Source organism: Cryptomeria japonica, chromosome 3 (assembly GCF_030272615.1).
Source record: "Cryptomeria japonica chromosome 3, Sugi_1.0, whole genome shotgun sequence".
NCBI classification, from domain to species: domain Eukaryota; kingdom Viridiplantae; phylum Streptophyta; class Pinopsida; order Cupressales; family Cupressaceae; genus Cryptomeria; species Cryptomeria japonica.
In genome coordinates this window covers 452,382,505-452,397,833 of record NC_081407.1, presented here as the reverse complement: position 1 = coordinate 452,397,833, position 15,329 = coordinate 452,382,505, and the positions used below count along the sequence as shown (strand labels likewise).

At 35.0% G+C, this 15,329-nt stretch overlaps 1 protein-coding gene across 1 annotated transcript; it reads left to right on the top strand.

Annotated features, from left to right (window-relative positions):
* The first annotated feature begins 9,693 nt into the window (after positions 1-9,693).
* LOC131077751 (putative pentatricopeptide repeat-containing protein At3g23330) lies at positions 9,694-13,200 on the top strand. Its single transcript, XM_058016256.2, has 2 exons — positions 9,694-10,292; positions 10,533-13,200. Exons 1-2 carry the CDS (start codon positions 9,821-9,823, stop codon positions 11,687-11,689), a joined length of 1,629 nt encoding a protein of 542 aa, XP_057872239.1. The 5' UTR covers positions 9,694-9,820; the 3' UTR covers positions 11,690-13,200.
* Positions 13,201-15,329: the final 2,129 nt, after the last annotated feature.

Sequence of the window (15,329 nt, the reverse complement as noted above, 5' to 3'; positions counted from 1 at the left end):
CAGTGATGAGATTATGTTATTTTGATCGTTTTGATATCCTATATATGTGTATTCAAAGATTGAATACGAAGGAGAAAAGATTTCATGTAATAGAATGAGTAAAGGTTTGATACTGTTCTATTTTACCGAGCAAGGAGCTAGTCGGTAAACACCAAGGTTATCAGTGTTGGTTAAAGAAGAAAGAAGTTGCCGAGTAAAGTTCAGTATTTATCGAGTATCAACTGAGCAGTAACAGAATGCATTGGATGAATAAATACATTATTAAATGAAAGATTCCAATGAGCTGGATATTTATAGAAGATTGAAATGTCGTGCAAGAAGTTTGTTAAGGATCAACGGTAATGAAAATTCAAGAGTTAGATCTACAACACAGATTGAACGGTCATAACCGAGCACAAGTACCAAGGAAGGAATACAAGTTTCAAGGCAAGATAAAATGTTTTTCAGTTCGAAGGATTCAATCAAACTACTCAAGCTTGAAGATCTGATGGCTAAGATTAATCATGGGAAATGTGATTAAGGAGATTAAGTGGTTAGGAATTGCTTATAAATAAGGAAAAGTTGATGAACAAAGTATATGGGCAAATAGAAGAGCAGTGATACTGCAGAGGTGATTACCGAGTACAGAAGATTGAAGATCTAATTGAAGAATAGATTGAGAAGCCCAGCAAGGAGGAAGATAAGTCTTATGACAAGATTATTTTGAACACGTAGAGTCTGCTTTAACATTTTAGATGTGAAGTTGCAGATATATTTTATTACTGCTATTTATTTTTGTAAGTGACAGGAAATCTCTTAACTGAGTGGACCTAACAGTCTTATTTGTAAATCCTCTAGCAAGGTAACATTCTGAATGAGTGTTTGAAATCCTTTGACAAGGTCACTTCTAACAAAGTGCAAGATTCTGATAGATCTGAGGGAAATCCCTTGACCGGGTCACATATAGCAATGTGTTTATGTAATCTTTAATAGGATTCGCTTTTAACCGAGCATACTCTAGAAGAGTATATTTTCTTAGTGGGTCCGAAATCCCACAGTGGTTTTTCCCTGTTTGGGTTTCCACATTAAATTTGGTGTTAAATGTGTTTTGATGTTTCAAGTTTATCAGTTTATGAGTTTGAATGATTTACAGTTATAGTTGCATGTCAAGTAAGTTCTACCAAGGTTGAATCCAATGAATATTTTGTATTGTGAGTTTATCTGATTCACCCCCCCTCTCATCTAACATACAATTGGTATCAGAGCTAGAACTCTGAAAGAAAAGTTTAAAGGAACTTGAGGCAAGATCTGAAGATGTATAAAAGAGATGCACCAAAGTTGAACAAGTCAAGTTTCTCCACATGGTAGAAAAGGATGAAGCTACACTTATTAGGAACTGGAGAATATGCAACATATTACTTGGAGAATGATTACACTGCACCTAGCACCTACCCGATGACAATAGAAGAGATAAAGGCAAAGCAAGAACATATTCAAGCAATGATTGAAATAACATCAGCATTGACCGACTTAGAGTTTAATGATCTAGAAGGTTGTAATGATGCCAAAGCTATGTGGAATAAGCTTATATCTGTGTATGGTGGTGATGAACATGTTTAAAGAGAAAAAGTAGATAGTCTAAGAGGACAACTTGAATCCATGAGAATGAATGAAGGTGAGAACATAATCCAATACAGTATAAGGTTAAAGAAAACTGTCAATCAAATCAAAGGAGCAGGAGGAACTATTGAAGAAAAGGATGTAACAAGTAAGTTGCTAAGAACACTTCTACCTGCTTATGACATTCGAGTCTCTGCAATTAATGAATTAAGGTCTATACCAAACATGCCAGTCTCTTTGGATGCTACTATCGGTAAGCTACATGCTTTTGAGTTGAGTAATTTTGATAACAGTGGGTCTTCGGTTAACAAAGTTGAATCTGCATTCAGTTCTTTTCATCTTGATGAATCTAATGATTACAATGATAGAATGTATAAGTATGATGAAGGAAATCACAGTGGAGCAAGTGAGAGATTTTGAAAAAACATGGAAGAAGTACACACACTATATGAGGAAAACAGAAAGCAAGAAGAGTTTGAAGCATTATTGGCCAGAAGGTTACCGAGAGGCAAAGGTAAGTATAAAGGAAAGTTACATTTGAAATGTTTTAACTGTGATAAAATTGGACATATGGCTTGAAATTGTCCTGACAAAGAATCTAGTGAAAAGAGAGAATATCTAGATGATAGACAGAAAGACAACCAATACAGAGGGCACTGAGACTTCAGAAGGAGAGATAGAAAGACATGCCTAGTAGCTGATGAGGAATCCAATGATGAAAAATCTGATGGGACTAAGATAGAGGAAGTTGTATATGTGGCTATCAAAGATGGATCAGATGAAGAAAGGTATGAAGAAAAAGCCTTAATATCACACATAAATAATAATGATTCTTGGATCATAGATAGTGGATGCTCACATCACATGATAGGTGATAAACACAAGTTTGTTAATTTAGAAGATTATGATGGAGGTTATGTAAGATTTGGTAATGATGCACCATGTCCCGTGAAAGGTAAAGGATCTATCACACTTCTTGACAATGCTAAATGTGATGATGTATATTGGGTTGAAGGTCTGAAATACAATTTGTTGAGTGTAGCACAACTAAACAATATAGGATACCGAATAGAATTTCAGAAAGGAATTGTCAAAGTTCATGACAAACATGGAAAGTTGGTTGCTACCGGGACTCAAACAAGAGGTAATACATCTCATCTTGACTCAATTCAGAACAATTGTCTGTATGCAAAAATAGAAGACACTTGGTTATGGCATAAAAGGTTTTGTCATGTAAATTTTGATAACCTGATCAAAATAAGTAAGAAGCACCGAGTAAGAGGTCTACTGAGCTTGGAAAAATATGAGAATGCAATATGTCGAGGATGCCAGATGGGTAAGATGACAAAATCAAACTTTACAAGTAAGTGTTACACTTCTAAAGGAATTTTAGATATTGTACACACTGATCTTTGTGGTCCTATGAAAGTTCAAAGTTATTATGGTGATAAGTACTTCATATTATTTGTGGATGATTACTCAAGGATGATGTCAGTTATGTTTTTAAAAGAGAAATCAAAAGCCTTTCAAATGTTCAAATGGTATAAGGCAAGAGTTGAAAATGAAACAGGAAGACAGTTGAAATGTCTAAGATCTGATAGAGGAGGAGAGTTCATTTCAGATGAATTTAACTTATTTTGCAATGATCATGGTATAAAGAGACAAGTGTTTGCATCGAGAACACCACAACAAAATGGGATAGCTGAAAGAAGAAACATATCAATTGTAGATTGTGCCAGAACCTTGATGATAGAAAAGAGAGTACCTCAAATATTTTGGAGAGAAGCAATAAGCACTGCAGTTTACACCCTAAACCGAGTACAACTGAAAAAAGGAACTATGAAGACACCGTATGAAATCTGGTATGACAAGAAACCAAATGTAAGTTATTTTAAAATATTTCGAAGTAGATGTTATGTTCAAAAAGATTACAGAAATGGAAAATTTGATCAGAAAAGTGAGGAAGGAACATTTCTTGGTTATTCCTCTAGGAGTAAAGCATTTAAATGTCTGATCAAATCATCTAACAAAATAGTGGAAAGTGCAAATGTGAAAATTGATGAATTTGCAGAAAGGAATGATGAAGGAAACTTCAAAGAACCAGAAGATTATGAAGAGTTTGTATATGTACAACCGAGAAGTCTAATCGAGAAAGCCGATGAAGAAAATACTCAGTTACCGAGTGATGAAGAAGATCATACAGAGCCTACCGAGCCTATATTAGCAAAATATGTCAGAAGAAATCATGAATCAAGTCAGATTATAGGAGATAAGGACGCTCCAGTGATGATAAGGAACAAACTGAGACAAAACACATGTCTGATATCCAAGTTTGAACCGAGGATAGTAAAAGAGGCATTAAGCAATGAAGATTGGGTGAATGCTATGACAGAAGAGATTGAACAAATCAAGAAAAATGAAACATGGACATTGGTCCCAAGATGAAAAGAGAAAAATATAATGGGTACAAAGTGGATTTTTAGAAATAAGCTAAATGAAAAAGGTGAGGTCATTCGGAATAAAGCAAGGCTAGTTTGCAAAGGTTATGCTCAAGAAGAGGGAATAGACTATGGTGAGACTTTTGCACCTATGGCAAGACTTGAAGGAGTGAGAACATTGTTGGCATATGTTGCTTACAAAAATTTCAAGGTATATCAAATGGATGTTAAATCTACATTTTTGAATGGTATACTAGAAGAAGAAGTGTATATTGAACAGCCTGAAGGATTTATTGAAGAGAAGAATAAAGATCAGGTATGTAAGTTGAACAAATCTTTATATGGCCTAAAGCAAGCACCTAGAGCATGGTATGAAAGGTTGCACTCTTACTTAATCAAGATTGGATTTATGAGGACTAGTGAAAACAACATGTATATGAAGAATGATGAGGATAATGGAATACTGATTTCAGCCATATTTGTTGATGATATTATTTTTTGTGGAAATGATTCTTTATGTAAGAACTTTGGAAATGAAATGTGAAAAGAATTTGAGATGTCATTAATCGGTGAAAAAAAGTATTTTATAGGTTTACAAATACCTGCAAATGAAAAATGGGATTTTCGTTACTCAATCCAAGTATATAAAGGAAATCTTGAAGAAATTTGGAATGGAGGATTCTAAACCTGTAAGTACTCCTATGACTACTAATTGTAAACTATAGAAGAATGATGAATCTGCATCTGTTGATGAGACACTTTACCGATCTATGATTTGAAAGTTGCAATATGTAGTTCACAACAAACCTGATATAGCACATGCAGTAGGTATAGCTGCAAGATTTTCTGCAGATCCCAAAGAAACCCATATGACAACAATCAAGAGAATTTTTAGATACTTGAGAGGCACTGAAGATTATGGTTTACTATATAAAAAGAGGAATGATTTTGACTTAAAAGTCTATACTGATGCTGATTGGGCAAGAAATATTGATGATAGGAAAAGCACAAGCGGTGGAGCTTTCTTTTTGGGAGAAAGACTAGTGAGTTGGCTTAGCAAGAAACAAGGATGCATTTCATAGTCAACAGCTGAAGTTGAATATGTCGTTGCAGCATTGAATTGTACCAATATAGCATGGATCAAACAATTGTTGGAAGGTATGAATGAGACAGTTACCGAGCCAGTAACTATATTTTGTGATAATACATGTGCTATTAACATTTCAAAGAATCTGGTAATGCACTCTAAGACAAAGCATATCTCTATAAAGTACCATTATTTAAGAGAAGAAGTTCAAGAAAAGAAAGTTGTGCTGGAGTATGTTAGCACAAAGGAACAAATAGCACATATCTTCACAAAGCCATTGCCAAGGGACACTTTTGAGTATCTCAGAAGTAAGTTAGGGGTCCTACCCCTATCTAGTACTCATTGACAGAGTTCGATGAAAGAATTAATTCTATGACTCTATAGAATACTATTTGTGAGTTGATGCTGATTTACACACTTTAGAAGGTCGCCTAAAGTTGTGCAGGAAACAGTGAATGAAGACAAGATGCCCTGACCGAGACTGAGATGATACATTTGTATATGTTTTAACAAGCAAATAAATTACTTCATAGGGGAAGTAATCATGGATTAGTTTTACTTTTGGCATTGTTGTCAAAGGGGGAGAAGACTAATGACAGGGGGAGAAGATTACAGGAGAAGTTTACAGCTCAAGGATAACAGGAGAAGAATAACAATAGTTCGAATCAATTGGAATAAATCAAGTTGGTATTGCCATCAATGCCAAAGGGGGAGATTGTTGGCATTACATTAAGTTTGTTGGTATGATGATATTGAGAAGGTTGTTGGAGATTGATGATATAATTGATAAAGGATGATTACTGTCTTAATAATATTATTTTGTCATTGATGTCAAGCAATTGATTTTCTGATTCAGTATGATGTTGCCATATCTTAAAGAGTATGTTTTGATGAGTATAAAGATGTCGATAAGTGACACAGAAAGAATGTGAAAATGAAGGAGAGTAATAAGTTATTCAATGAGCAACTATTACCGAGTTAGACAGTGATGAGATTATGTTATTTTGATCGTTTTGATATCCTATATATGTGTATTCGAAGACTGAATACGAAGGAGAAAAGATTTCATGTAATAGAATGAATAAAGGTTTGATACTGTTCTATTTTACCGAGCAAGGAGCTAGTCGGTAAACACCAAGGTTATCAGTGTCGGTTAAAGAAGAAAGAAGTTGCCGAGTAAAGTTCAGTATTTATCGAGTATCAACTGAGCAGTAACAGAATGCATTGGATGAATAAATACATTATTAAATGAAAGATTCCAATGAGCTGGATATTTATAGAAGATTGAAATGTCGTGCAAGAAGTTTGTTAAGGATCAACGGTAATGAAAATTCAAGAGTTAGATCTACAACACAGATTGAACGGTCATAACCGAGCACAAGTACCAAGGAAGGAATACAAGTTTCAAGGCAAGATAAAATGTTTTTCAGTTCGAAGGATTCAATCAAACTACTCAAGCTTGAAGATCTGATGGCTAAGATTAATCATGGGAAATGTGATTAAGGAGATTAAGTGGTTAGGAATTGCTTATAAATAAGGAAAAGTTGATGAACAAAGTATATGGGCAAATAGAAGAGCAGTGATACTGCAGAGGTGATTACCGAGTACAGAAGATTGAAGATCTAATTGAAGAATAGATTGAGAAGCCCAGCAAGGAGGAAGATAAGTCTTATGACAAGATTATTTTGAACACGTAGAGTCTGCTTTAACATTTTAGATGTGAAGTTGCAGATATATTTTATTACTGCTATTTATTTTTGTAAGTGACAGGAAATCTCTTAACTGAGTGGACCTAACAGTCTTATTTGTAAATCCTCTAGCAAGGTAACATTCTGAATGAGTGTTTGAAATCCTTTGACAAGGTCACTTCTAACAAAGTGCAAGATTCTGATAGATCTGAGGGAAATCCCTTGACCGGGTCACATATAGCAATGTGTTTATGTAATCTTTAATAGGATTGGCTTTTAACCGAGCATACTCTAGAAGAGTATATTTTCTTAGTGGGTCCGAAATCCCACAGTGGTTTTTCCCTGTTTGGGTTTCCACATTAAATCTGGTGCTAAATGTGTTTTGATGTTTCAAGTTTATCAGTTTATGAGTTTGAATGATTTACAGTCATAGTTGCATGTCAAGTAAGTTCTACCAAGGTTGAATCTGATGAATATTTTGTATCGTGAGTTTATCTGATTCACGCCCCCCCTCTCATCTAACTAACACTTAAAGGGTGGTTTTCTTTAGTCTTCATTTCTTTTATGTCTTGGTCTTGATATGGATGTGGGTGCTTTAGTTGCTTCATACTTACTGAGAATAATCTAAAATTTATTTTGTTCTTTAGGAATATGTTGTAGATATTCTTAAGACACACATTTATGCGACTTATTGAAGGATGAATTCCAATGTACAAATGGAGCACCATTTATGTTTTTTTTCCTTTTGTTAGGTGTATTTTTTTCTATTTATTGAATTAAAATATTTTTTAGATTTCATTTTTCTATTCATTGCACTTGGTTGCAATTGACATACTAGTAGAATATTTTAGACTTTATTGTTAGCACAAATTATAAAATAAATAAAAATAGTGTTACTATTTTATTTATGCGTTTACTTCTCTAGAACATATGATGGGATTACATTGGACTACTCATGACAAAGAGAAACTCAAGAGACATAAGAGAAGCTTTTCAACCTTACCAAGATAATGGATCATTTTTTAACTTAATCATAAGTGGGATTTGAGAACCATCATTAGCTTATATTTACAAATTTTCATTGAAGTTTAGTCTAGAACTTGTCCATTGTGAGTGCTAAAATCTCATGTGTTTGAAACCCAATGACATCAATTGTTTGTATAACTAGATGGTACATCTAAAGAAGAATATTGATAGAATGTACAATGGAGACATGTGTGTAACTTTCATTACTATAAACCATGGCACAAGGCTTATGTTTTTTAGTGGGGGTGTTCAAATAAATTAATATGGATTCATTAGACATCCTACCATATGGTTATTTTTAATGTTCCTTGAGTTTAATGATACCATGTCCTAATGTCAAATGCCTTATATATATATAGCAAACATCTTTTTATCGCATTTAGGCTTTACCAATTTTGTGATCGCTATATATATATATATATATATATGCTTTACCAATTTTGTGATTGCTAAGAAACATATCCAGTTGTTAGTTAAGCTTGGTTACTGCATGCTAAAGAGAACATACAATAACAGTTGATGTAATTAGAAAAAATAATTAGAAAAAAAATTTAAATATGGTTGGGCAAGTTGGATCACCCTCTATTGCAACTTTCATTATATGAGTAGTTGGAAAGCCAATTTAATAGGTTAGTTTTAGGATCCGTATCCCAAATAATTATGTGTTGCTTTAGTCTTCTTAGGGGTTTCATTACTGATCTCATATTTTACAACTATGATACTTGAAAAGTACAAAAAAAAATTGTCATGCTTCACATTTCACTAAGGGCATCCAAGGATGCAATTATTAATTGTGATAGGAAGAAATTTGTGAATGTTGTCTACAATGTTCTTGACAAAATTAGTGAATTTTTAGAAAGATTCTAGAGTAGTGCTTGGGAATTGACAAAGTTTGAATAAGATATTAATTTTGTAGGTTTTGAGTTAACATGAATGAATTGGCTATGATATGGGTTCAATTCATTACCACTATTTTAATAATATTTAGAAATTTATAGGTAGGTGCAACATGGAAGCTACTCAAAGATGTTGTATTGATAGGCATTGGTGGTAGCCTCCTAAGGCCCACCTAAGGCCCACCTAAGGCCACTCTTTGTCCACATTGTGCTTCAAACAAGTGGAGTAATAATATAAATATTCCATTTACTTTTCTAAATTTCTTCTAAATGGATCTCCATCTTTTGTTTATTAAACAAGATTCTCTTCTTAAAACTTTTATTTTATGCAAGTCATTTATTTTTTCTATTTCAAAAGGTGTAGCAATAGATTTTGGTGGTAAGATTATAATTTGTTTTATAAACATTTATTGATCCTAATGCATGTGAAAAGACAAAAGACCACTAGTTGTGATTGTAGGCAGGCAAACACCATCTTATTTTCTTCTTTTTCATGTTGATACACTTTTAAATGCATTTCTATTCCATATGCTTTTCCTAAAACTTGTTTTCAGTCTTAAGTGTTTGGAACTATCGCTGAAAGGAAGTTAGTTAATTTGAATCTCATAAGCATTTTACATACCATACAACTAAGTTTCCCACCGAGGACTCTTGTCTTTCGCAAAGGTTTGAGAATAATAGTTGTAAAAACTTGCTCAAAATCATGGCCAATCATGAAGCTTAACTTTTTACAACCATTTAAAAACAATTTCAGTTGATCTCTTTTCGTCTTCCTTGTAATTATAAATAACATTTATTTTTTAATTATATGATACAAGGTTAATTGTAAAAAAAAATTAAATTTTTTAGTTAAAATATGTATAAATTTATATTGATAAATAGCTATTTATATAATATTAAAAACATTTAAAATTTAATTTTAATTTCTTATGGACGTATCCCTGAACCTCCAAAAGGTGCAAGTGCTAGTTTAGTTTATTTCCATATATTTAATTTGCCTCTATTCCTGTTCTTCTGTATCAGAAATGCAATGTATGTACACTTCAATTTCTTCCTTGAGCTTTGGCAAGGGCAATCAGGTTGCCAATGGCAGCTTCATCGCCTGTTATTAAGTTATTCCTTTCTAACCAGTATTGCAATAGTACTAGTTATAATAAAAGTAGTCAAGCAGCCAAAAACACCTGTGCACAAGTTAGAGGACTGTGTAGCAGGGGATTGCTAAAGGAGGCAATGGCGATCCTGAACGATATGTGCATGTCGGTGTCTGCTGCAGAGATGGATGCATGTGTCCTGCAAACGTGCACCCACTCCACAGCCATCGCTGAAGGGAAGAAAACTCATATCCATATTCGCTCAAATGGATTTGACAAAAAGCCAATATTACAAACTAAACTTGTGAGCATGTATACCACATTTGGGAATATGTTGGAAGCACGCGATGTGTTTGACAAAATGGCCAAGCCAAATGTCTTTGTGTGGAATGCCATGATTAGAGGGTATGCTTCAAAGCAACTCTATGATGAGGCTCTTACAATTTTTCATCAAATGCAAGTGGTAGGTATGCAAATGAATCATCGTACCTTTCCCTGTCTTCTCAAGACTTGTGCTGGTTTGTCAGCTCTGCAACTGGGTAAGGGTTTGCATGGTTGCGTAATCAAAAGGGGTTTTCAGTCAGATGTTTTTGTGGGAAATGCCCTTGTAGCCATGTATGCAAAATGTGCTTGTATTCAAGATGCGCGTCAAGTGTTTGACAGAATTCCTCAACGAAATGAGGTCTCATGGAATTCAGTGATTGCAGGTTATGCCCAGTTGGGCTATTACACTGAGTCACTGCAACTCTTCTGTCAAATGGAACTCGAAGACCTGAATCCCGGCTCTATGACAATTGCAAGTGTCCTTCCTGCATGTGCCAACTTAGGGGATTTGGTTCGAGGAAAGGAAATTCATGCTTATGTAACTAGAAATGGATTTGAGTTGGACATTTCTGTAGGTACTACTCTTGTAGATATGTATGCCAAATGCAACTCCGCAGAGAATTCGCGCAAGATATTTGATAGCATGTCTCAGAGAGATGTTGCTTCCTGGAATGTCATGATCGCAGGTTATGTTCAGACCGGGCATTGTGGTGAGGCTTTAAAACTCTTCTGCAAAATGCAAAGGACACACATTAAACCCACCTCATTCACTATTGCCTCTCTTCTTCCAGCATGTTCCTATTTGACAACCCTCCGCCACGGAAAGCAGATCCATGATTTTGCTATCAGGTGCAGATTTGATTGCAATAGTTTTGTGGGCAGTGCTATCATAGATATGTATGTCAAATGTGGCAGCCTTGAAATTGCACGAAAAGTATTTGACAAATTGTCTCAAAGAGATGTTATTTGTTGGACGACAATGATAATGGGGTATGCCTTGCATGGTTTTGGTCAAGACGCTCTCATACTTTTTCACCAGATGCAAGAGGCAGGCGTTAAGCCTAACTATGTCACCTTTATTGCTGTTCTGACTGCTTGCAGCCACTCAGGGATGACGGATGAAGCTTGGAAATATTTCAATTGTATGAAACAAGATTATCTCATTGTACCTAGAGTGGAACACTATGCATGTATGGTTGATCTTCTTGGTCGAGCGGGACGCCTAGCTGAGGCATATGAGTTCATTAAAAGTATGCCCATAGAACCTGATGCTGGAGTGTGGGGGACTTTGCTTGGTGCCTGTAGGGTTCATTGCAATACAGATCTAGGAAAAGAAGTAGCAGAGTACATTTTTGAGTTAGAGCCACGAAATGCAGGTTACTATGTTCTGCTGTCAAATATTTATGCTGCAATTGGTAATTGGGATAATGTATCCAAGTTGAAATTAATGGTGAAAGACAGAGAAATGAAGAAGAACCGGGCCTTGAGCTGGATTGAAGTAAAGAATAGTGTTCATGCATTTCTCGCTGAAGACAGATAACATCCACAATCAGAAAAAATCTATGCAAACTTGGACAGTTTGTATGGGCAGATGAAGGTGACATAATACGTGGCTGATACAATCTGTGTACTCCCTAGTCTCCATAGGGAGTAAAATAAATAAATATATATATATAGAGAGAGAGAGAGAGAGGGGTTGTGATGTATTTTGGGGTTGTTAATACAATTTCTGGAATACCTTTCAAGGTAGCCAAGAACTTTTGCAAAGATGAGTGGTCCAGTGCACTCGTACATAATTCAATTTCAACATATCGTGCCATGAAATTTCAAGAGAGATGCAAGCTACTTATGATGCGTAAAGAATTACTCATGTTCTGATTTGAACTATAAGTAATGTTTAAAGGAACAAAGGATAAATAATTTTTGTTCCAGTCTAGAAGAAGCACATGTCTTCTATTGACCCGTTCATTGGCAATCCACTTGATGAGAGATATGCTGCTTTTCCTTTATGGCAGCATTTAGAGATCAACGACACAACAAAATTGAGTGGATGCACCATTTCTGTGACAATCATGTAGAACATGATACTATTTATTGGATTGCAAGGTCGTGGAAATGTTTAGAACATAAAGACATAGATAACAGGTTTCTTCAATTCTAAAATGTTTAAGGTATTGACTAATGAGGCAGATAATGATGGAAAAGGAAAGGCGTCAGTGGGGAAACATTGATTACAGTGGGAAAACTCTTTGCAAAATTGGACAGCTTTCTTCAGCACATTAAGCCAGCAGGATATGCCTCATAACAACTACCCCTCCCCGGGGGTATAAAGGAACAGTCAAGGCCTCGACTAGATTGGGAAGTCCGGCTTTGTGATGTAAAAGTGACCCGCACATGCAGATCTAGTCCACTGATGTCAGTCGAGTAGTTAGATTTTAAGTGTTTGTCTTCCTAAAGATAGAAGTGGTTGTTGACTGCCCTATTTTGGAGGAAGAGGCAAAGTAGTGAGTAACAGGGTTTGTCACAATTGAAATAGAGTAAAAGGAAGTTTTCTCAAATGTACAAAGAGAGAAGAAGAGGAAAGTAAATATTCTAACCTTGATGATGTGGAAGAGGAGCTTTTAGAGGTTGAGGTAGAGGTAAGGGTAAATGCCAACAATTTTGTTTTGATACTAGAGACCCTTGCAGTGCTACTGTTGCAGAAGGCCTCATAAAGACATTGATTGTTTTGAAAACCAAGAGCCAATGGAGCCACGAAAGCCAAGAGGAACGACAAACAAATACAGTTGAAGCAAAAGTAAGAGAGAACTTGATGCAGCAAAGAACCTTGATATGAGGAAACAAAGAGAACCCAGAAGCTGATTGGAGGGGAAAGAGTATCATTTGAACGCAATGGACGAAGTGTACAAGGTGATTGTGGATGGAGGATCAATTGACAATCTGTAATTATAATTTGGTGTTTTTTTTTCTAGTTCTATTTAATTTCAATAATGAATCATAGAGTATAATCAGAAACGTTGATGTTAAATTAGTAAAGGTATATCATTTTTATGTTTTGCGAAAGTTATCATTGTACATTTCAATAGTTTTCTATTATATTTTGATACCTAATCTATAGAGCTTCCCATTTATACCATCCACCTACCCACCTCATCCACTCCCCCATCTCCCATCGCCATTTTGCTCATCTTTTTCACTCACCCACCTTCTACCTCCACTGAAGCTTTATAACCTCAGTTTGCATTTAGCATGCATTGTTTATTAAAAATAAATTAACAATCTTGTTGTTTATCAGTCCTATTAATCCATATATTAGTCTTAGTGTGTTTGACATCGATTTTGTATTTGTGGGTTTCCATTTATTTCGCTTGTCTTCCTCCATTCACTATTGTAAGATTTCAAGAAATTAGTTATTTTCACTTTGAATTAATTTTGCCACTTTTTGTATTTCAAATACCTATCCATCCATTACCCTTTTTCCTAGGCTCATAATTGCATGGGTTTGATTTGAGAGCTCATAATGACCTAATTCTAGTTCCTAATCTTAATGACCATACTTTAAAAAGATTAGAAATTTGACCCTATACATATCAAAAAAGTTTAGTGGTCCTATGACCTTAGGAACTTCTCCTAGTAGGATTTCTCCTAACCTTTGCAAAGAAGCCTTAAGCTCCAAATTTGATGAAATCTAGTTTGTAACTTCTTTAGATAGCCCTCAACCCAAATCTAGTGGTTCCTAATATTTCTAGGTGCATTTGTATGCAATCATTTTCTATTAGAATTTTCTAGCCTACTGTTAGTGTATTTTTGTTTATCATCATCTGTATGCAAATATCACAACAATGCATGAGATTCAATTATGTTATTATTAGGCGTTTCTACTTAGAACACTTAATTTAAGCTCAATTTTACATCAGAATTAGTATTCCTAATAACACACATTAAAAAAACACTTTCCCTCTATTATTTTTTTGCTTTTAGTAATATGATGCCTAGGACATTTTCATTTGCTATTGGGAAGGCCTTGGCAATATGATTGAAAAGTAATCTATTATGGCAAATAGAACACTAATAAAGTACAACATGAGGGGAAGAAATATCTTTTAAAACTATTTGAGGAGGAATGGTGTTTGAAATATCTCTTGTAGCAATTGGTTATAATAAATTCTAGGAATAAAGTATTTGTTATCTATCGTGTCATTGTCATCTAGAAGGCTTGAGGCATTAACACCTCATCCGTTTGTCAACATCCTTCTATTGCTGAGACTCCACCGAACACCTCATTGCCTGCAAAGAATGGGTCTCGAACTCGAGACTGTCTGATAACCGAGCTTTGTAACGAAACTGTCACGTTGCGAGGTGAACCCCTAAAACATTGGTAACTTATTCAAATATAACTTTGATAGAATTATTAGTGAAACTACCTACCGTACACAAAACAGATTATGAAATTTTAAGCACACAAAACCTTTTACCGAAATGCATAAACCAAATACCGGAATAGTAGATATATCAATTAAGCACAAACATAAATTGTAAAGCAATTACCATCCATCCACAACACATAAATTCGAGATTTGTACGTGGAAAACTCGGTAAAGGGAAAAACCATGGTGGGAGGCCTACCCACAGTTAGATAATAATTCTGCAGTAAGTATGTGAATACAATGAGAGGGGATTGCACATGCAGGAAGGCCAACATCCTAAAGCACATTGCTCATCACAAAAGGAGCCTCACTGACTACAAGAGAAATCCAGACTACAATCCAGAAAGATGAATGAACTGTAAGAATAACATCTCCTATGTCTGAGTACAATTCCGGTTAAGCTCAATACCGGAGGTCTTAAACCTCTTACTCAAACTCAATTCGATTACCTATGATTGACCAAATCCTCTGCATAAGATTGCAACTTTATTCACACACAAATAATCCCATAACCATCCATGATCTACAAAAGAGATGTTACATCATATATATACCAACCTGGGACCTAAACAATTAGGTCGGCCATCTAAAAGATAATACAATAAATCCATAACGTAAACCCAAAATCCAATGATAAACCAAGTCGGCCTAAGACCGAAACAACATAAACCAATCAATAAATCCATTCGGTAACGCATCAGGAGCATCCGCCAACACGTTACATAAACCGGTCCATAACCTAGCAGAATAGAA

What these genes read in the sequence shown, in the direction of transcription:
- LOC131077751 (XM_058016256.2), top strand. Translation starts at nt 9,821, where the DNA reads ATGGCAGCTTCATCGCCTGTTATTAAGTTATTCCTTTCTAACCAGTAT. An exon ending in TCATCAAATGCAAGTGGTAG is followed by an intron (nt 10,293 to 10,532) that starts GTATGCAAATGA and finishes CAGTGATTGCAG; the next exon opens with GTTATGCCCAGTTGGGCTAT.